This window comes from Portunus trituberculatus, chromosome 14 (genome assembly GCF_017591435.1).
Source record: "Portunus trituberculatus isolate SZX2019 chromosome 14, ASM1759143v1, whole genome shotgun sequence".
In the NCBI taxonomy this organism is placed as follows: Eukaryota; Metazoa; Arthropoda; class Malacostraca; order Decapoda; family Portunidae; genus Portunus; species Portunus trituberculatus.
In genome coordinates, this window is record NC_059268.1 from 6,736,684 (window position 1) to 6,759,659 (window position 22,976).

A 22,976-nucleotide genomic window follows, 5' to 3' on the forward strand; every position below is an offset into this window, starting at 1 on the left:
AATACCTTTCAAAATCACAATAAATTTCACTAGAGCAGCTAAAAGTAATCGCGATGAGATGGACGTGTTGTTTAGGAATCTGTGTCCGTATTCAGAAACGCTTTTTACTCTCTCATCGTGACTATTTTCGAAGGCCACAGAGATGATCAGCTGGGTTTTCAATAGTGTTATTCCAGTCGATAATGTAGAAATCTTGCCACTTTGCATCTAGAACCATAAAACACTACAAAAAATCGTGTAAATTTAGATAAAACCTTTTGAAATAGTGGAGATGAAGTAGAGAATACGAGCCCTGGTGTCTGTTTTCACCTTACTTTCACTCTTTGCTGTAAGATACACGGCGGAAAAAACAACAACATGAAATAGAAAAATAAACTAAGGAAAAGATGAATAAATGAACGAATCAGTAAATAAACATTCATTCCTCTTAATTTGCCACATATCTTCGGCAGTTGTTAGTTTGTTCGACCAAGATTGTTCTGTATTTACGTCTATCTTTAATTATCTTCTACGTACTTGCACCATTCCCTTGCCTTCTTGGTCTGACGCAGCAAACACCACCATCATCACAAAAACATGCTCTAGGGAATCCACTAAAGGAAAGACACAAAAAACCTACACCAACCTTGTCAACTCTATCACCTCTCCGCCACTCGTCCATTCTAAGCAGGCCACCCCAGCATCACTTTCATCTAGGTCTATCTAATCTGCTTTCTTCCCTTGTCATTCCCAACACTGGCTCATTATCAACTTATCTATCACTCTTACGTTGCCTTTGTCTACAGCTCTCTAATTTCATGAACAAACAAGTCAACGTATATAGCAAACATTATTATTATTATTGAATCAGAACACATGTGAAAGGAATAAAGAATTGTAATAGTCTGGTTAAACATTGATTGATTGATTGATTGATTGATTAAAAAAAGGCACTTCAATATTACGTAAAAAGGTAGAGAAAGGAAGAGAAGGAAAGCAGAGAAAAATGAGAAGGAAAGGAAAGAAAGGATACGAAAAGCAGGGAAAGGTGAGAAGGAAAGGAGAGAAAGGAGGAAAGTAAATTGACTAAAGAGGAGAACAGTAAAGCAAAAATAAGGAAAGAGAGAAAGCAGAGAAAGGTAAGAAGGAAAGAAGAAAAAAGAAGAGAATGAAAACAGAGAAAGGAGAGAATGAAAACCGAAAAAAAGGGGAAGGAAAACAAAGAAAGGAGTAGAGAAGGAAAGCAGGGAAACATGGAAACAAATACTTACCATAATAATATGTTACAAAGTATCTCTAAGTACCAACTCTTAATACACAATAGTAAGTAGGAAAACTAAACTTTACCTTGACTGTATGATGTGACCTATTCATCTTCAGTCTTCCTTTTTAGTCACTATACAACAAACAACAGACACAAAGCAGTAAATCATGTCCACAATCCAGCAAATATTTGGTTAACGATCTGTATTAAACCCTTGAATACCATGACGCGTTTCCATATTCATTCTGCTTACTATTTGGTGATTCTATACAGCTTAAGAAACTAATGTGTGGGATTAAAAAAGTAAAGAGTGTGACCATTAATCTTCTGACCTTCATAAACCCTTCCTAATGTCAATAAAATGGTCTAATCGTACACAATTCTCAAGGTAAAAATGAGTCCCAGTACTGAAGAAGTTAAACGTTCTGTTCTCTAATAAGTACTGTTTTTAAAGCGCTTAACTAATGAATACTCGATTTCTCAAAGGTGTTTTTAGTTTTCTCTCTCACTGATGATGCAGATTTTTTTTCTTTCTCTTTTGGTCACTGTTGATGATGCAGAATCCCTCTTAAACAATCAATAGTATCGCAAAACTCCTCTTGGATATTCCACAAACTCCCACCAGAGCCTCATAAAACTCATTGAGAGAAAATATGGACACATTTCAGAACATAGACTTGTAAAACGCGGGGCCGCAACATCGTGGTCATAGAGGGGTCACAGGCTGCGGTGGGATAAGGGAGGGATATCAAGTTGTCCTATCTCTAGGGAAGGATCAAGTTTCGACGCTCCACGTGTGAGGGTGTGGCGTTCGAAACATGATACAGAGCCACGTGAGGATTGACATAACCATCTACGCATAGCACGATGAAAGGCTCTTGTAATGAAACACTGTCGAATCCACGTAACACACACACACACACACACACACAAAGTCACGCTGGCCTCCATAAACCGGTCAGTTGGGTTCAGTTCCAAACCGGTTTCGGAATCCAGCCACCTGTCGCTCACCACTCCACCCACGCAGTGTCTCTGTGACGTCACCAGTATCCTGATCCATTGCGTCACCACTACCTTGGGCACGAGACCATGTGGTGGTTTATTGTTATCTCCGCTTCCCTGCAACGTCGCCTCGCCTCGCCTTCCTTCCGTTGTCTCACCGCCACGTCCATCTCGCAACAAGCCTCGCCTCCTGAGTTTTCTCCCAAAGGCAATAATTTTTATTTTCAGGGAGATTGGTGACAAGCGCGTCCCTGCAGTGGCAACACGGCCATGCTCTTCTTACATCCCAGAAAGCGTATCGTCTTCTCCACAAAAAAAAAAAAAAAGACGGAAAGAAGAAATAACATATTCGTTTAAGGTTGTGAAGCGGAGTGAAACTGGTTTTGGTGTTGCCATGCTGCAGCTTCCCCACTTTACTATTATTAGGAACCTATAAAAAGATTTCCACAGAAGAGTTTTAAAGATTCGTATCTGCTGCCCCGTCAGTATCTAGGGCAGGGCAGCACTTGTCGCCTCGCTGTGTTCGAAATCCGCGATTCGTCCCTAAAGGCATGCCGCTTACGAGCTTTCACCTCTTGACAAAAGAAACAATAACATTCAACCGGTTACCTAGGAGACGAAAATGACCCCGTTGTAATGAACGTGGGTGGGCAAAGCAGCTTGTTTATTTGCTGCTTCCAACACGTGGTCGGAATATTAAGGTCACGAACTGAATGGCGTCGAGACAAACAGCACGTCTCTGCTGCAGCATTCCCTCAGCCACGCCGATGTGTTCCCTTTGTGCACCATTTCTCCATCCCCAAGGATTTTGAAAAGATATATGTATTTTTTTTTCTTCACTTTGGCTTCACAAGAAATCTTATTTCCTTGTTTCCTCAATATCAGGAATGAAGTTTTCGAAATGATGCGTGTGTCCATTATATCTTTTCCCAGCATCTTGTTCTCCTTCACGTGTTCATAGTGTATTGGTGGTTACTGGCAGTTTTCAACGTCTTGATGAGCGCACCGCAAGAATGACTGGTGCTGCCACTATTATGACACTCATAGATCCAGTAAAGAAACGAAAGAGAGAGGAAGACTATGAAACAAGTGGAAAACAGAAGATTTTAATTTACGATGATTTAATGTGACTGAACAATTTCCATACTCAATCCAAACCTGAAAACAAGAATGAACAGCAAACTTGCGTATATTTGAACTATCACTGTATCTGCCAATCATTTTTTTTTTTTTCCAAGAACTTCACTTCATCGTATATCTCCAGTGATAAACCTGTTTACCTCAGGAAGTGTCAAATGACAGCGGCACACGCCCAACTATATACTCCTGAACATTGCGTTTGCTGTACCGAGTCACCACTACCAAGAGGGACGGTGAATGGTGAAGGCAATCATGCATCTGCAGTGAGATTTGCGTATGCGTGCTGTGGGAGCCGTGTGTGTGTGTGTGTGTGTGTGTGTGTGATATTTTACCTATTTTCGCTTTCCAGGATCGAGTCAGCTTCGTTGTATTGTGTATCTTAGAATCAAATCATCATATATCTCTTTAATTTTATGATTATTGCTTACATGCACCATTTCCTGTGTGTGTGTGTGTGTGTGTGTGTGTGTGTGTGTGTGTGTGTGTGTGTGTGTGTGTGTGTGTGCGCGCGCGCCATGTAAATACAGCGTCGGAAGAGTGGTCCGGCGGGAAGTAAAGGACGGATTGGGCGGGAGGGTGAGGGGCGGGAAGGGAAGGGGTGACGAGGCGTGTAACCTTCACTGGTTCCTGGATGAAGGTGACCCGGGCTGGGCGGCTTAGTGTCCGCGCAGTGTCACCAACTCAAGTAATTTTACGGTTTCCTTCAAATTGTATATGATTCTCTCTCTCTCTCTCTCTCTCTCTCTCTCTCTCTCTCTGAGCTCGTATAAAACAAAAAAAGACTAATTTTGCGGACTAGTTTTTCATTTTTTTTCTTTCCGAGCGTAAGAATAGGTTGCGTGAAAAAAAAGTTCATCAAATGTCTGTCATTTCTTTATTCCAACACTCCAAGGAGATATAGTTTGTTACTCAAGCGTCACTCTGGCTATCTGTGTATTTCTTGTTCACAGTTTCGGTGTTAGAAGTGAGTGGTGGCCTCTGCAGCACACCTCCCAAATACTCATACCAGTTACAGCCTTACAGCTTTTCCTAAAACTGTTCATTGTTGCTGCCAGAAAATCCATACGGCCTTTGTATTAATCATCATATTTGTCAACTGATCACTGCGACGGATGCCCAAGTGATCGCGTGTTACCGGTGAATGATCTCAGGAATCGATATGACATATAGATGGACACACACAAAATTAATACTTCACAAGAAAAAGCAAACAGTTAATCGTTATGGGATTTTGATAACTTTTTTATTCAAGATAGGAAAAAATATTAATGATAGACAAATAAAGTTTGTCATAACAATGGTAATGAAGTGATGGTACAGGGAAGTATACACCAATGATACGTATCTCAGAGTCTGGAATGAACTAGTTCCCCACCTGCTCTTGGATTTCCCCAGTTGAGAAATAGCACTCGTTTGGGGTCCACTATCTACAGATACATTCACAACAGTGGAGTCGCGAGAGGCAGCCATCACGATTAGGTTTCACCTTCATATGCATTTAATCTTATTATACGCACATCGAGTTACTTTTATGTTGGATAATGTTAACTCTTAATGAAAGTAGCTTGCGTCCATTTCCTTGTTTCCCAATGCATTTTCTGGTTTCCCAACGCACATACATATACAACCTTCTAGGAACATTGTATACACCTGAGATGATGCTGCCCCGATACTGACTCTGTGTTGTTGTGACAGTGATGCGACTGTGGACGGTCCTGTGGGCGGCGACGTGGTGGTGCGAGCTGGCGGACGCCCTGGGTGCGCCCCTTCTGGGACCAGACATCATGAGCTTCGGATCCCTCCCACCGCTCAGCCTGTGGCAAAACGGCGCCTTCCCACTGGTGGCTGCCACGCCGCCCCAGTCGGGCCTCCCGGCACCCAAGGGCACCGAGTTTGACGGTCCAGACCCTGGCCTCAACGCAGCCATCATTAGTGAGTCCTTCCTTTTGTTACTATTGCATTACTACTCTATAGTACCGAGATGCATCTGTTTAGTGATTGTCCGACAGTCAGAAATATATGATTACTTTAAATGACTGATTGGTAAATAATTCAGCAGTAGAACATCATTACGGTGAAGAATGACTGCAAGGCGCGTGAGTAACAGAGAAGAAAGTAGTTTTCTTTAGCATGAATTATTCCACTGACACTTTAGCCATGACAGGAATACTGGAAGGCGTCAGGATCTACTAATGGCATTAGTGCAGTGGTGGTGTCCATCAGATCGTGTAACCTTGAAAGTGAAGACTGCAAGGTGAAGGGCGTGACAAGGCGGTTCCCGATGCGCAGTGTGAGAATCTGCTGCACTTTTTAGTCACACTGAAAGCGTTCTGGAGTGTTGACTGGTGAGGAGGCAACGCACCAACTCTCCCTGTGTGTTTCAGATGTGCCGGTCGACCCTTGCCCGAACGGCTACCGGAGGGATATGAACGAGAAGTGTCGCCTCATGTTTGGATACGGGCCCAACCCTTTTTTCTCATTCACGCCAGAGAACTTCAAGGGCGACTTACAGTTCTACATGGGCCATCAGGTGAGTGCAAAGCTTTCTCACGTCTGTTTGTCCACCCACGCACTTAGGCTCAAGGTTGTTTTTGAAGCCTCAAACTTGGACGAGTGATTTTTATACTTCCTTCCTTACCACGTGTGTGTGTGTAATTCATCTCGGTCGTCTGCTGGTCACCCAGCCAGTCTTCCCCATTACGGAGCGAGCTTAGAACTCATAGACCGATCTTCGGGTAGGACTGAGACCACAACACACGCCACACACCGGGAAAGCGAGGCTATAAGCCCTCGAGTTACCTATTTACTGCTAGGTGAACAGGGGCCACACATTAAGAGGCTTGCCCATTTGCCTCGCCGCTTTCCGGGACTCGAACCCGGGCCTCTCGATTGTGAGTCGAGCGTGCTAACCACTACACTACGCGTGTGTGTGTGTGTGTGTGTGTGTGTGTGTGTGTGTGTGTGTGTGTGTGTGTAATTCACTGTTTGATCTGCTGCAGTCTCTGACGACGTTACCCTACGGAACGAGCTCAGAGCTCATTGTCTCCGATCTTCGGATAGGCCTGAGACCAGGCACACACCACACACCGGGACAACAAGGTCACAACTCCTCGATTTACATCCCGTACCTACTCACTACTAGGTGAACAGGGGCTACACGTGAAAGGAGACACCCAAATATCTCCACCCGGCCGGGGAATCGAACCCCGGTCATCTGGCTTGTGAAGCCAGCGCTCTAACCACTGAGCTACTGGGCCGTGTGTGTGTGTGTGTGTGTGTGTGTGTGTGTGTGTGTGTGTGTGTGTTTCACTGTTTGATCTGCTGCAGTCTCTGACGAGACAGCCAGACGTTACCCTACGGAACGAGCTCAGAGCTCATTATTTCCGATCTTCGGATAGGCCTGAGACCAGGCACACACCACACACCGGGACAACAAGGTCACAACTCCTCGATTTACATCCCGTACCTAGTCACTGCTAGGTGAACAGGGGCTACACGTGAAAGGAGACACACCCAAATATCTCCACCCGGCCGGGGAATCGAACCCCGGTCCTCTGGCTTGTGAAGCTAGTGCTCTAACTACTGAGCTACCGGGCGCGTGTGTTTCACTGTTTCACTGTTTGATCTGCTGCAGTCTCTGACGAGACAGCCAGTGTGTGTGTGTGTGTGTGTGTGTTAATCTGTCTTACGTTGTACAGGTTATAGGTGGTGTGTGTGTGTGTGTGTGTGTGTGTGTGTGTGTGTTGCTCAGCCATAACCTTACAATATCATCATAGCTGTCATAATACAACTGCTTCCGGACGATGCAGTTTTTAATGTCTGACCAAAGCACTAACAGACAAGGGTTTCAAATGGCATTGCAAGAGAATGACACAACGAGGCATTTACTTAACTGTGATCACGCTAACATCGCTACCTGTCATCACTCACGCTAACGGGGGGTGGGGTGGGAGGGGGGCAGAAGGTGAGCCTCGCGTTGATGGCCGCTCGTTTATTCACATTCTCGGAGAGTTGTTGTTACGTACGCAGTCAGAGGAAAGCACGCAGGACCTTCATTCCCACAAGTATCGGTGCTTCATCTCCATTGCTTTCAACAGATTCTTAGTGAAATTATTGAAGGTTTTACAAGTCTTTCATGATTCTAGGGATGCTTAACGATGACTATAACAATAATAGAATATACTCGAGAGAACATGATTAATCACTACTGTGGCCTTATAAAATAGTTATTACGAAGGCTCTACTCTTAATGGAATAGTAACATACAAAAGAACACGATTTATGACAGTGGCCTTAGAGAAAAATCGTAATGAAGGCGCTGTGTGTTTCAGGATACGGGTCCAGCACGTCAGGGAGCGCGGAAGCCATCTGGGCCACAGTGTCTCATTGTTTATTCATTTATGTATTTATTTACGAACTCCATGTCGTAAAAACTTCAAATTAGAAAACTTTTTATTCTTTCTCATACAGGGTTGCTGTGATCTGCTGGAGGGGGAAGTGAATACGCAAATGAATAAATAAAAACAATATAATTTTAAACTAGATTCCCAAGAGTACATGGACGGATTTTTTTTTTAATTAACAGTCTTTTGATCCACGAATTCTGGTAAGACTGATGCGAATATGGCAACATTTCAAATACATCCATAAAACTGGTTTTGTTGACTGTGACGCCTCCCACTGATGAACGAACATGTCCAAAGTGTGAATTATTAAGTGCACAAGTCTTTATATATTGGTACTGGCTTCAGCTCGAACGTGGATCTAGGAGTGGCCAAAAAGATGCTTGGCAGGCGCTGCTCGTGTGTGATTCAAGCTGGCGAGCGACAAAAACGCGCATGATCTATATGTTTCTTGATCTGAATTGTTGTTTTATTGTTTGATTACCTTCGTAGAAAAAAGTACCTCGAGAAAACATGGTGTAAAGTCAGTATCTCTCAGAGGATAAAACTGAAATACAGCATGCAATAGTTCCAATTTGACTTGCTGATACAGTAGTAGCTTTCTATCATATCACTGTGTAACTGGAGTAGATGAAATATTAGCACTTATTAGAGAGCCGTCAACCTTCCCTCTTCATCTCCAGCTGAGGAACAAGAGCGAGTCGCCAGGTACACAGGTAGAACTAAAATAGGAGCTAGGAAAGGTTAAGGGTGAGCGGCCTTCAGTAATGCTTCTTGTGGTGCAGACAGGATGCTACGCTAAGACCTTGGAAGGGCGTGTGATTCGTGAGATGTCCAGGATGGCCTCCTCGTGAAGCCAGGGATATGTAGAAATTAGAGAGAGCTTCCGGACAAAGCAGGAGGCGGTCCCAAGCTTCTCCCAGTACCAGTGACGGAAGCAGCGCCAAGGACTGTAGCTTGGAGGGGCGGGTGGGCACCTGCTTACAAGGTTATCATACACGAGAGTCTTGCCAGTGCTGCCATTACGGAAAATGTGAACACAGATCTGAATGATACTGGTGGTCTTCATGCCCTGATTATTGCAAAAATGGAGAGAGAGAGAGAGAGAGAGAGAGAGAGAGAGAGAGAGAGAGAGAGAGAGAGAGAGAGAGTGTGTGTGTGTGTGTGTGTGTGTGTGTGTGTGTGTGTGTGTGTGTGTGTGTGTGTGTGTGTGTGTGTGTGTGTGTGTGTGTGTGTGTGTGTGTGTGTGTGTGTTTGTAATTCACCTCGGTCGCCTGCTGGTCACCCAGCCAGTCTTCCCCATTACGGAGCGAGCTCAGAGCTCACAGACCGATCTTCGGGCAGGACTGAGACCACAACACACACCGAGAAAGCGAGGCCACAACTCCTCGAGTTACATCCCGTACCTATTTACTGCTAGGTGAACAGGGGCCACACATTAAGAGGCTTGCCCATTTGCCTCGTCGCGCCGGGACTCGAGCCCGGGCCTCTCGATTGTGAGTCGAGCGTGCTAACCACTACACTACGCGGTTTGTGTGTGTGTGTGTGTGTGTGTGTGTGTGTGTGTGTGTGTGTGTGTGTGTGTGTGTGTGTGTGTGTGTGTGTGTGTGTTCCTCTCTTTGTCAAGCATGTTAAATATAATTTCCTTGTCTCTGTACACCATCATTATTTTTTCATGGGCTACATACAACTAATTAGAGTGTACTTCAAATTTACTTAACTTGTAAGGTTAATGATAAATGAACCAAGCAATTAATACTGTTTCTCCGACACAGGTTGCAGGACCCAACAGGAGACGCGCGCGATTACGGAGGCCAAGACCATCTCGACTCAAGCCTAATTCAGCGCCTAAGAAGAAGCAAGCAGAAGACGATGATGACTAGCTGCTTCCCTGGCCGCACTGTCGGTGGACTATAGTGGCATTTCCTTACTGATGATACCATTAGATTCATAAGAAGATTAATGTAGCTGCTGTTTAGGCAGTGTATGGTTTCCAACCGTGAATAATGGCTGGTGAATGAATTTAAGAAACAGAAGTTGGCTTAAAAAGTTTATGATAATTATGAACTTTACCAAAGCCTGCGCCCTCGCGACGACAGAAAGCAATGTGTAGAATAGTGTCCGCGTGTGAGCAATTATTCAAATATTCATGTATCCTACCTCAACACTGACGACTGTGATGAGGAGTCTGATGTGCACTGAAGACTGACGACCAGTGTGAAGAAGTCGCCCTCACAAGTATTAAGTACCTAGGATGGCGCCAGGCTCATCCTCCCGCAGCGAGAGTCAGCTTGTGGTCCTCCCAGTCTGCTTCCAAAGGCGTCCACTCCAGCGTGACTATCGTTACTGCAACATACAGTATATTTATTGACATGTTAACAGATGTCTCAACTGACTACAGATGTATATATATTTTCTTTATCAACTGATTTAGAAGAGATTATGAGATAAAAAAAAAAAAGTGCCCGTGTAATCGAGCCATTTCGTCACTGTATACAAACCAGTCTCACTCACACACACACACACACACACACACACACACACACACACACACACACACACCATTAGTAAAAATAAAATCACCAAATACTGTAATGAGTTTTATGGATGATTTGTAGATGACATGAGCGAGGTAAACATTGTAATGAAAGTTATTATGTTGTTTCTCTGCTGTCTACACAAGGGAACTGTTTACTGGTTTGTCTGTCTCTATGTATACGTTGTAGTTTTACAATAAGACATCATTTCAAGGGATACAGTGTATTAGAAATAAAATGTCCGTCTTAAAAATCTTACTAGTAAATCACAAAAAAATTGTCGATTAATTTTCCTGATTAAGAAAATACGTAAATAGGAGGCTTTAAAATTTGTCATTAAAATATGAAAGAATTGGCTCTCGAATGAAATATTACAATAGAATAGATTCAATAATTAGGCTGTTGGTGTTAGTAATTAAGAGCTTTGAAAGATTGGACATACTATTAACGAGGGTAACAGACATAAGGGAAATAATGAGTAGCTAGTGAATAGGTAGCCTAAGTACTAGTGTCTCACAGTGTGGGTCTCATGGATTCTTGCAGCTTTCCGTATGTTCCTTCGTTCAGAATATGACATAGTGAGCTCATTGATGGTATCCTTAACAGAAAGGCAAAGGGATATCATGGGTGATGTATCAGGGCTGGTGGCGTGCTGACAGTGTAGTGACTGGTGGGCTGGTATGCTGCAGCACTTCCCACCGTCCCCATCTTGTGACGCACTCTTCTCCGCGGCAACAAACCAGTCACATCGCAGCACAGCGCGCCACACATGACAGGTATTAAAATATAATATAAAGTTGGCAACATGAGTACTAGTGTTGTGATGTGTTGTATTGTGTTGTGCACTTTGTTGGAGTGGTCTGTCTGTCCGTCTGTCTATCTGCCTGTCTGGCTGTCTGTCGTTGTCTCCACACCACAACCGCGGTGCGGGATGTGTGTGACTGCCTATGCCTGGCCCTGGCCTCTCACCCAGCTGAAAACCATGAGCCTAGACGGCGGGACGGTGGGACCTATCGCCTGTCTGCCTGCGTGTGTCCGTGCTTGACTATAGAAGGTTGGTGTAAAAGCCACTAGCAGCTAGCCATTGCCACTAGTATTAGCACTAGTACTAATAGCCAGGGACAGCAAGGACGCCTGCCTGCGTCAGGAACAAAAGCTGTGTCCTTGCTGGCTAGTCTTAGCTTGGCTACACCACCCACCCATCTATAAATAAACTAATCTCTAACTAGCATACTGGCGTCACTAAACCTTTTCTGAATAATGGGTAAATATCAGATTAGAGATGTTCATATGTTTGCATTTATAAAAAGTGTACATTGACGTTCACTTAGATTAATCATAAAAGCAGGATGATAAACATATAGCCACAAAAAAATAATAAATAAGTAAAATCGAAGTAGGGCTGCATGCGTTACAGGTCCCGTGTTGGAGTAGATACTCCTTCAGAGCTTCCGCCAAGGCAACACCTAGAGCAGTGGTTCCCAAACTGGGGGCCATGGCCCCCTGGGGGGCCATATAGCAGAATGTAGGGGGCCATAATCTGAGGCTATGCATAAATAAAACCAAAGGAGTTTAGCGGGTAGGTAGCCAGTGGAGGGAACTTACAGGTTCAGTACAGGTTTGTGCAATGCCTTGCTGCCAGACACATGGGTAATACGTCCCTTTTTTTCTTTTTATCTGATTCTGTGTTCTTGACATAAAACAAGACATGGGGATGTATTAGGGAAGCAAGATAATTTTAACTCAACATAATTCTAATCTAAGGCTTCCTAAGCTGTGTATTCTGTATGATAACCTGGTCTTGAATCTTACGTATCAGCAAGGATGTTCATATTATTCAGTTAACCAGACATTCACAGTTACAACATTGATCACCGTGTGTGCCTCCCCATATAATCAGTTTCCTCCCACCTGTGAATACTTCAGTATTATATGAACTTAAGCCAACATCAATACCACTTTAATGGTAAGTAAGCCCTGCATCATGAAGTATATTAAGAAGGTAAATAATATCTGCTGTATTTATGCACATTCTATAACTTTTTTGTAACGTTAAATCTAACTTCCTTTCTACCTCATATTTATCATTTTATTATTCTAATCATGGGTGATGACATATGTTTGCGGTGTTAGAAATAGCAGTTTTTTGTTTGTGCATTGCAGGTACAGTGATGGCTTCTAATAAGAAACGCAACTATGATGACAACTACCTGGATTTTGGATTTACAAGCATCACTGATAAAGGTGTAGTGAAGCCTCAGTGTGTGATTTGTCACAAAATACTCACAGCTGAATCACTAAGGCCCAGTAAGCTTAGATTACATCTGGAAACCAAGCATCCTCAACATGTTGGCAAAGATCGTTCCTTCTTTAGTCGACAAGAATTGAACATGAAGAGACAGCGACTTGATGCCAGTGGTTCCTTTCATCAACAAAATGCTGCCGTAGTGGAGGCATCATTTCTTGTAGCCCTTGAAATAGCAAAGAAAAAGAAGCCTCACACAATTGGGGAGGAATTAATTTTGCCATGTGCCAAAACAATGGTAAAGCTTGTTTTGGGTGAGAAAAGTGCTGAAAAGCTGAATGCTATTTCACTCTCAAATAATACAGTGCAACGCCGAATCTCCCAAATATCTGATGACATCAGAGAGCAGGTGATACAGGAAATCAAAAGAGCTGGATTATTCAGTATTCAACTCGATGAGTCCACTGACGTCCAGTCCTGCTCACAACTCCTGGCTTTTGTAAGGTATGTTCATGATGAGGATCTGAAGGAGGAATTCTTGTTTTGTGAGCCTCTTGAACAATCTACAAAAGGTGAAGATGTAATGCAGAAACTTACAGAATTCTTTGAATCTGAAGGTCTTGACTGGGGCAATCTTTGTGGGATATGCACAGACGGGGCTCCAGCCATGTTGGGTTCTCAGTCAGGTTTTGTTACAAGAGTTATACAAAAGCACCAAATGCTATCCTCTTCACTGCATGATCCACAGGCAAGCTCTTGCATCAAAAACGCTACCCTCAGAATTACAGGACACTCTGAATACAATTATAAAGACAGTTAACTTTGTAAAGGTAGTGCTCTTAACACACGCCTTTTCAAGAGACTCTGCCAAGATATGGATGCAGCTCATGAGACCCTCCTATTTCATACAGCAGTTCGCTGGCTATCAAAAGGAAATGTAGTTCAACGTGTATTTGAGCTCAGAGAAGAGATCAGCCTCTTTCTCAGAATACAGAACAAGCAAGATTTGCTGTCAGCATGGTCTGCAGATAGCTTCGAAATACGGCTAGCCTATCTTGTTGACATATTTAGACAGTTGAACACACTGAACCTGGAACTCCAAGGGAAAGGAAGCTTGATAATCGATTTTGTGGACAAAATCAAAGCTTTCATTCGTAAGATGGAGAATTGGAGGCGCAAAGTTGGAATGGGAAACTTGGCAATGCTGGAGACAGTGTCAGAAATTGTAGAGAAGTGTGATGCTGCTACGCAGAACTTGATTACCCAACATCTTGAGGCCTTGGAAGGGGAGTTTAAAAGATACTTCCCAGATATCCAAAGCCTAACTTCTCGGCTAGTAAGGGCCCCCTTCACTGCTGCAGTGACATGCATTCCTGATGACAATGATGATGGCCAAACTGAGCTGTTGACACTTCAGGAGGATTCAGGAGCTAAGATGAAGTTTGAAACTGAATCTCTCACAGTATTTTGGTCATCAATGGCAGCTTCATACCCAAACTTATGTGACTTAGCTTTTCGCCACCTCCTACCATTTTCATCAACTTATTCCTGCGAGGCTGCATTCTCTCAACTACTCCACATTAAAACGAAATATCGCAACAGACTTGAAGTGAAGCATGACCTACGGTGTGCTTTAAGTGAAACAAAACCAAGAATCAAGAAGCTTGTTGATAATCTGCAACATCACCCTTCACACTGAGTGGAATGGGGATTCAAAAGTGAAGGAAACATGAACGTGGCATGAACGTTCAGAAGCAAATGGTCTGGGAGGAGGTGGGTGTGTGGCCACTGAAGGCCATGGTTGTGGCAGTTAATTATGACTCCCTATGATAGCATTTCATTTCAGAATTACAAAGTTATCAGATTTGTAAGATTCAAAGATCAGATCACATTGCGTGGGATTAATACACTTTTTCAATCCAGTGGAATTTCTTTGTTTCTTATTTTTTTGCTTATTGCTGAAACAGCTTTTCACAATAATGCAATTTTAATTACTCTACATATGAATTTTTAATGTGCATTATATTACTTCTTTAGTACCATTTCAATAATTATAGGAGATTCAGCAAAGGCAAAATACAAATTTCTTTATTAATAATTAATAAAAGAAAAAATAACAAATGGAATCAATAAAATTACAGGATTTGCTAGAGTGGTTTTTATATGGACCTAATGAGTGTAGGACTGTAGACAGTCACGGGTTATGGTTGTGGGGGGGGGCCATGGACAAGGATCATGTATGAAAAGTGGGTAACGACCAGAAAAAGTTTGGGAACCACTGACCTAGAGTCTGCGCCGCCATGCCTGTCACTTCCACCCCAACATCACCACACACACACACACACACTAACAGGTGAGGCAACCTCCGCTCCTCACCATCCATACACCACTACCTACACGCCACACACTTACCACAGCAACCAGCCAGGAATGAGGATAAGTAGGATAAGGAGTTATATAGTAGTAAATGAAAAGGAGATAATAAAGACGGAGGAGGAGGAGTTGCATTTATCTCTCCTAACAGTCACCCGTTGTTGTCATTCACTGCTACTGTCCTTGTTATCAAGATTCACGATTTTGGTGCAAAATTGATTATGCAAAGAAATGAACGAGATCACACACACACACACACACACACACACACACACACACACACACACACACACATTAGAATTTAATACCAGGAAATTCTATGTAATGGAAATGGGTAAAAGTAATAGAAGATATACGTGGAAATATAAAATGGCAGAAGACATTATAATGAAAACGAATGAAGAAAAGACCTGGGAGTGATTATACAAGATACCCTGACTCCAAAAAGGCACTAACATCAGGGTGGCATTCAATTACATGGAGATGAAAAAAATCATAACCACTATGCTAAGATCTAGACTAGAATATGCAGCAGTGGTGTGGTCACCATACAGGCAGAAAGACATCAAGAAACTTGAAAGAATCCAAAGGACTGTTACAAAGATGGTCCCAAAAATAAAGGATCTTCCCTGTGAAGAAAGACTGAAAGAAATGGAACTACCAGCTTTGAAGGATAGACGGGAAAGAGGAGACCTAATAACGGTGTTTAAGTTAGTTAGTATAAATCGTATGGAAAAGATAGATAACTAGACAAGATCTGGTATGCACTGAAGGAGGATGGAGACAGATGAACAAGAGGACATTCCAAGAAAATCATGAAAAGTCAGTATCTGAGGAACATTAAAAAGTTCAGTTTTCCACATAGGAAGATGGACGATGGATTGAGTAAAGAGATTGTAGCAGCAGAAAGTGAGCACAAATTTAAGGAAAAGTTGGATAAATGTAGATATGGAGACAGGTCCCTATGAGCCCCACTCGAACCCTGTAATATACAACTAGGTACACACGTAGTGGATAAGGTGGTGAAAGCAGGATCGGGCAGGCGTCAACTTTGAATTTATTTTTTAAGGGTGTGTTTTTTGTCATTTGATGTTTGTAGAGAAGCGTCTGTCAATGTTAAGTTTCCATTCAATTTGTCAATATTAATCAGTTTTCGTAATCTTTGAGTCAATATTACGCAGTCTTCTTCATTTTAGTGTCAATACTTCTTAATTTCTATCATTTTAAGTGAATTGAAAAATTAATAAACGAGTGACATCCAAATTTAATAAAGTTACCCATAAATGTCTTCGTTTTCTTTCATACTTGTCTCAGCATCTCTCTCTCTCTCTCTCTCTCTCTCTCTCTCTCTCTCTCTCAGGTAACAAAGTAGTAATTACCTAACATAGTAATAACCCAGCAGCAGTAACAGTACTAGTAGTCTCGAAACCGTAGTAACATCACACGTGCTTGGAAAAATTACCACAAATCGTTTCAGTTTACATTTCACTTACTGCCAAATTTCTCTGCTCTAAACTAATTTGGTACTCACTCTTTTATGTTCTCTCCTTCTTCTTGCGTCCCGTCGTAGCGCTAAGTACAAGTAGTTGACGAGATAATAGCAATATTTTCAACACTGATGGATCACGACCCTCCTCTCACCACTGTCCAGCCAACACTAATGCTTTGGAGAAGGAGAACCGAATCTTAACCGATCATTTATCTATATGTTCATTTTTCCCCCATGAAATCTAATGGTCGATGAGGCATAAAAGAGTGTTGATAAATTACAAGTAAGTATATGATTTATTTGTATGCCTGCTGTAGTTCTGTTTATTTTGATGTTTGTTAAAGTATATATCTCGTGAGTTTGAATCTCGTGTCGATGCTTTGGTTTTGTCTCGAATTTGTTACTTATAACCTTACTTCTCATTCCTTCTCCTTCACCATCATCTCTAAGTCTTCTTTCATACTCATCCCTTCAGTCTTCTTTATTCATTCTCATCTATTTGATTTCCTTCATTCATTCTCATTTAGGATCCTTCCATCACTCATTCATTTATTCATTCATTCTGCCTCGTATCTCTGTAAGCTTCATGTTTTCAAATATTATTTTTGAAAAAATCAAAAATTATGGCCTTGTCCTCTCTCTCTCTCTCTCTCTCTCTCTCTCTCTCTCTCTCTCTCTCTCTCTCTCTCTCTCTCTTCAGGAAGGTTAAAGAAAAAGAACATCAAATGCATTTCAATATGACATTTACACACGCAGCACCGTAAATAACATTATAGACGCACCGGGGGACGTCGTAACGGTAACCAATAGCAATATTAACACTGAATGTAACAGGTATAAAAAGAATAACAGGAACAGCAACAACAATAATGATGGTAATGATAATGAGTTAAGAAAAATAATAACGGGCAAGGTGGCGGTGGTGGTGGAAGCGAGAGTCGCCAGGTTGACTAGGCCACCCCTGCTTAGCCACCGTCAGCAGCACCTCCCGGAACAACAATGCTTCTCAAACCTGCAGAAGTGGGGAGGGGTCACTCTTTGTGGAGGAGGGAGGAGGAGGAGGAGGTCGTGGTTCTGGCCACGGAATGGAGATACCGGAAGAGTTGTTGATGAACCACTGAAGAGGGTGAAGTCATCGCTGAAGTCGCTCCAATAGGTCACGAACAATGAGGATGAGGTTCACGCCGAGCAGGGAGGGCTGCAGAGATCCTTACCGGCGGAGCACTAAGATAGCTGTACGTACTGGGAGCACAGGGGGGATGACGAAGCCTCCAATGGTAAAGTCTGGTAGAGTGGCAGGAGGGCAACAGCAGATTCTGCTCTTCTGTGGTGAAACAGTAAGACCACAGGTAGTGGAAGCCTGAGAAAAAGAAGTAAAAAAAAAGAGCTGTAGATGACCCGGGGAAGTAGAGTGTACACACAAATCATCCACCGCAACAAATTATCCCGGATCCCAAAATCAACAAGCTAATACAAAATAATATCTCGACTTGTAACATCAAAAGGGCTCTTAAGACCGATAAAACCACTATACTGTCTCGGAAAAGGCGAGAATATAAGTCGACGAGGCAGTGGGTGGGTAGTGCGCTGCAGAGGGAAGGAAGAGTGTCTATCCTGTACCCGGTACATCGGATGGGTGAGCAGAATCCTTTCCAGCACCTAACAAAAACAGGATGTAAGGGAAATGTGTTTGAACTTATCTCTACCGTGCTTAGGAATAGGAATGATAGTATTCGTAATCCAGGCACGTGGCACATACCCATCACAAAGATACATGTTGTAGATGCGGGGGAGAGGATTACCAGCAACCCGTTGCAGCAAATGTAGTACAACGTATAGGTAATACCGTCATCTCCCGGGGAAGATGACTTACCTCTCAAAAGAACACCGCGAGGCTCATTCTCTGTGATCAGCACACACTCATCATCTTTCTGCAGCAAAGCTCTTGCCAGATGGAAGAAAACAAGCGGGTGATATACAAGACGTATGTCGGGCAGTATTAAGGGGTTACAGTCAGGCGAAGACGTGATGCAGGAGGTGGAAGCATAGCAGGAAGAGAATGGCGGAAGAGAAGGGCGACATGGTCAGAGAACAAAGGTGGCATGGAGGAACACTGAGCACGAGATGACACACACACACACACACACACACACACCATCTGTACAACGTAAGACAGAGTAACAGACACACACACACACACACACACACACACACACACCATCTGTACAACGTAAGACAGAGTAACAGACACACACACACACAACACACACACACAGTACACACACACACACACACACACACACACACACACACACACACACACACACACACGTAAGACAAACAAAGAGACACACACACACACTGTACACGTAAGACAGAGTAACACACACACACACACACACACACACACACATCTGTACAACGTAAGTAACAGACACACACACAACACACACACACACACACACACACACACACACACACACACACACACAACACACACAGAGTAAGAACAAACACAAACACACACACACACACACACACACACACACACACACACACACGCCACCTATACAACGTAAGACAGTAACACACACACACACACACACACACACACACACACACACACACACACACACACACACACACACACACACACACACACACCACCTGCAACCTGTACAACGTAAGACAGAGTAACACACACACACACACACACACACACACACACACACACACACACACACCGAGCGGGAGGGAAGGGGCCAGGGGTCTGGATCTGCCGATCTGGGTTTGGGTCCGGCTGGTGGTGGCCCCCCCCTCCCTTTGGTTGACATTTACGTTAAGTATACCATTTTGAAAATGACGATTCTCAAAAAGGCATCTGGACACAAATGCTATATAAATTCTGACTTGTCACCAATCAAAACCTATTCCTAAAATATAAAATTATTGCCGAGACAAGCAATAATAGAAATATTTCAAAAACACCGTAAACAAATGTGTTATAACATCGACATGCTTAAAAGCAATTCCAAAGCCCAGTAATCTTATTCAACACGATTGCTAACACTTTTTAATAATTTGAACCACTTCTACAACACATCCAAACTTGGCAATACGCTGAAATCATAAAATAAATATTCTATATTGTGTCACTTTCACACTTTTTAACGGCACTATAAATCACTCTTAAAGTCGACACATCTCGCTTATGAGGAGCGAAACACACTTTACCAATCATAAACCATCTTTTGAAACCATTCACACATCATTACAAACTGTAAAAAAAAAAGAAGCATATAGAGATGGGAAATTTGGAGAGGATATCTGGTTCTTATTTAGGCCATAAGCAGATTCAAAATCTACGTATTTCACCCAATAGAAGCATGAAAAACATTTGAAACACACCTACATATGTCTGTGAACCATAAAAAGTGACTTATGAGCCAAAATAAATAAACTAATAGCAATAGAAAATAATACCGATATTCAACAGGCAGGGAGAGGAAAAGCAAGATGGCGCCGGCTGATGACGTCACGCGGGGAACGAATGACGTCACGCGGGAAAAGGACTGATGACGTCACGCGGTAGCTTCTGCTCCCCCGCTTAGCATTTCTAGTCCTTCACCATACGCAAGTTAGCCAATAGTGGATATATCTCAACAACCAACGTGAAAAATTAGGCCAGCGGCTCCACTTTGTAAGGTGCCTGACATATAATAAGTGAAAGATGAAAGAGATAATGGCCGAGAGATAAGCACTGAGTCAGTAGTTCGTTCGTTTATTTACCATATACTCGATATTTTGGGTTTCTTCTTTCTCAGTAAGTGTTAGTTCAGTAATATGTTGTCTTGGAGGTTAGCAAGGCAGGGCTGGAGTGGGTAGGGACGAGCTGTGACGGTCAGGTATTGAGTTATAAACACTGATATGATGGTCTATACTTGGTAATATACTAATTTTGTCCTTGTTTACTGATCATCCGTTGGTGTTTCGTCCTGGCGGCTGGCAACATTAGGCTAAGGCATGACACCACTATGAAATATATATAATGAGATATTATACACTAAATATATTACTTACGTTTCCTGATGGACACTGTCCCGGGGCGGATGGACCTGTCTTCTTATCAGCACACACATACACACTCACCGCCTTAATTAAGTGCCTTCAATCGTGTATGAATACTTAACCTTTGATTACTGGGAGGCTACCAACACGCCATATTTTTTTTCTTTTTACTCTCACTATTCGGTCTTCCTTCTCAGTGATTCACGTCCTGCCATCGCAGCGCCACACAGTTATTATACAAAGTTAACAAACTGGAAGTGGGAGTGGTCAGTGGTGGGTGGTGGGCGGGGCGGGGCGAGGCAGCCACTACGGGGCGAGGTGTTCCACCAAGTTAAGAGTTGCCACTTGCCACAATCAACGCTATTACTGTAGGTGTGTAAATAAGAGGCTTTTAATTAAATATAGCAGTAGCTATTACCCAGACCACCTGCTGCCGTCACGAAAGACAAGACTTAAGGACTTAATTAAATAATCTGGAGGGTGGGTGGCTGAGTGCCAAGGGTTGCGCTGTTGCCCGGTCAGCGTATATTAACTAGCTTATTATTTAAAAGATTGCTACCAAAATTATATTTATATTACTGCATAAATAGGTAGTAAGTACAACCTATCCTGTACTTATATTCTTAATAATAGTAATGATATAACTTATAAGTAGGTATAAAGTAGGTAAGGTGAACCTTGCTGGTTTCTTACTGTTGGGGAAAAAACATCAAGCAAGCATACATCCAATGTGTCTCACTAGGCCTGTGGAAGATTAGTTATTCACTTCTGAATAGAGTAAACTTCAGAGCGAGCGGCTATGTGATATTTATTGGGTGTCAGAACAGGACTATATTTAGTTTAGTTCCCCCCTAAAGTTCTGTGATTTACGATAATTAACAACATCAAAAGTAATATATGGAGTGTCTTTCAGCATTTACAGGATATGTGCTGGTGTGGTGAAGGTTTGGTAAATGTGGCGTGCGTGTATGTATGTGTGTTATCTGTCACCACCATTATTACTATGATTATTACTATCACTATCGCTACTATTACTACTGCTACTATATATATATATATATATATATATATATATATATATATATATATATATATATATATATATATATATATATATATATATATAGTGCTGATGTCAGAGTATAAGAGAGAGATGGAGGAGTTATTAGAGGTAGCTATATATATAGCATTTATGGAAGAGAGTGGAATGCCAGGTATAGTGCCAGAAAATGCAAGGTGATAGAGTTCAGTAGCCATGTGGAGGGACAATGGGTACTAGGGAGTGATGTCTTAAGGCGGCGTCACACTAGCACTTTTCCGTCTTCTTTTTCTGTCAATTTTCTAGCGACTGTCAACTTTTGCAGACGGTGGCCGTCACACACAAGCTTGCTTCCGCCTTTGCCGCGCTTGTCGATTATAAACAAACATGGCTCCTCATTCACCCCAGCAAGCCGCGGCTTTTTTGCACCTTATAATGTAATCAGCTGTTCTGTGATCCCAAAGGCAACGGTGACCTCTAATGCTCTCTATGAGAAATTCGTCAGTGTGTTTTGTCCACTGCTCATCTTGGCCAGCTACTTGGAAGTTGCCTTGGAAATATTCAAAAGCGTCGCACATTCGCACTCCCCTGGAAATGTACACAAACAACTGAGGAACTTTTCATTGCTAGGCTAGAAGAAAAAAAATATGTATACAAATATATATTCATCAACTCATTTAAATTTCTTGTCATGATAATAGCATTCTTCCGTTTAACAAAAAAAAAAAAAAATTTTTTAATAAAAGTGTTGATTAGAAACCATAGTTCTTATTTTGACTAAAAATTGGCGCTAGACGAAAACGATGCGTTCCCTCTGACTCAAGACAACGGAAAGAGTTGACAGAAGAGTAAAAAGACGACGGAAATCGCCTGAGACGACGGAAAAAGTGCTAGTGTAACGCCGCCTTTAGAGGTGGTAGATAGTTACACTTACCTAGGGCTGCATGGATGTGAGCAAAGAAGAAATGGGAGGACAAAAACGGATGAGAATAAATGAAGGGAAGGCTAGGAAAATGACAGGGATGATAATCAACCCAAGAAGCAGGTCAGTTTTTTTTATTTTATTATTATTTTTTTTTTTTTATTTATACCATGTGGGCTTTTCACGGGAATTTATGGGCTAAAGGGGATACTTTTTAGGGGTACCTCCTATCTCAAAGCCCACCCGCTAGGAAACCGTTGCCCCGAGTGAGGAAGCCCAACCTACACTCGGACCGTGGACAGGACTCCTTGGAGACCCCTCGGACCCCATAGCACGCATGGTTCCACTGTACCACGGCGGCTATTTATTTACAGATATAAAGTAGCCAGAAGCTTGTGGAAGGGGATGGTATAGGATAGGACCCAGAGAGGTAAAGAAAAAGGATAGAGGACAATGGGCTAGCTAAATAGAGAGCATGGATGGAGATTAAATATACACTGAAATGCTATAGGTAT

General features: G+C 42.5%; 2 protein-coding genes and 1 long non-coding RNA gene across 6 annotated transcripts in view; 2 read left to right on the forward strand and 1 right to left on the reverse strand.

The window, feature by feature from the left end:
* Positions 1–11,554, forward strand: part of LOC123503636 — a 29,444-nt gene extending 17,890 nt beyond the window's left edge. For all 4 annotated transcript variants that reach the window (XM_045253568.1, XM_045253567.1, XM_045253570.1 and 1 more), the window contains 3 exons: positions 5,081–5,317; positions 5,770–5,915; positions 9,564–11,554. In XM_045253568.1, the coding sequence (XP_045109503.1) occupies positions 5,083–5,317; positions 5,770–5,915; positions 9,564–9,671 (489 nt within the window). In that variant the 5' untranslated portion in view covers positions 5,081–5,082 and the 3' untranslated portion in view covers positions 9,672–11,554. The remainder of the gene's footprint in view (positions 1–5,080; positions 5,318–5,769; positions 5,916–9,563) is intronic.
* A 240-nt stretch (positions 11,555–11,794) lies between these two features.
* Positions 11,795–14,269, forward strand: LOC123503428 (zinc finger BED domain-containing protein 5-like). The gene is made up of 3 exons (XM_045253192.1): positions 11,795–12,291; positions 12,489–13,318; positions 13,430–14,269. Exons 1-3 carry the CDS (start codon positions 12,258–12,260, stop codon positions 14,267–14,269), a joined length of 1,704 nt encoding a protein of 567 aa, XP_045109127.1. The 5' UTR covers positions 11,795–12,257.
* Positions 14,270–17,158: 2,889 nt separating this feature from the next.
* On the reverse strand, positions 17,159–20,875 carry LOC123503832. Its single transcript, XR_006674619.1, has 2 exons — positions 20,513–20,875; positions 17,159–17,792 (listed from the first exon to the last, which is right to left on the reverse strand). It is a non-coding gene; the product is annotated as an uncharacterized LOC123503832 (long non-coding RNA).
* Positions 20,876–22,976: the final 2,101 nt, after the last annotated feature.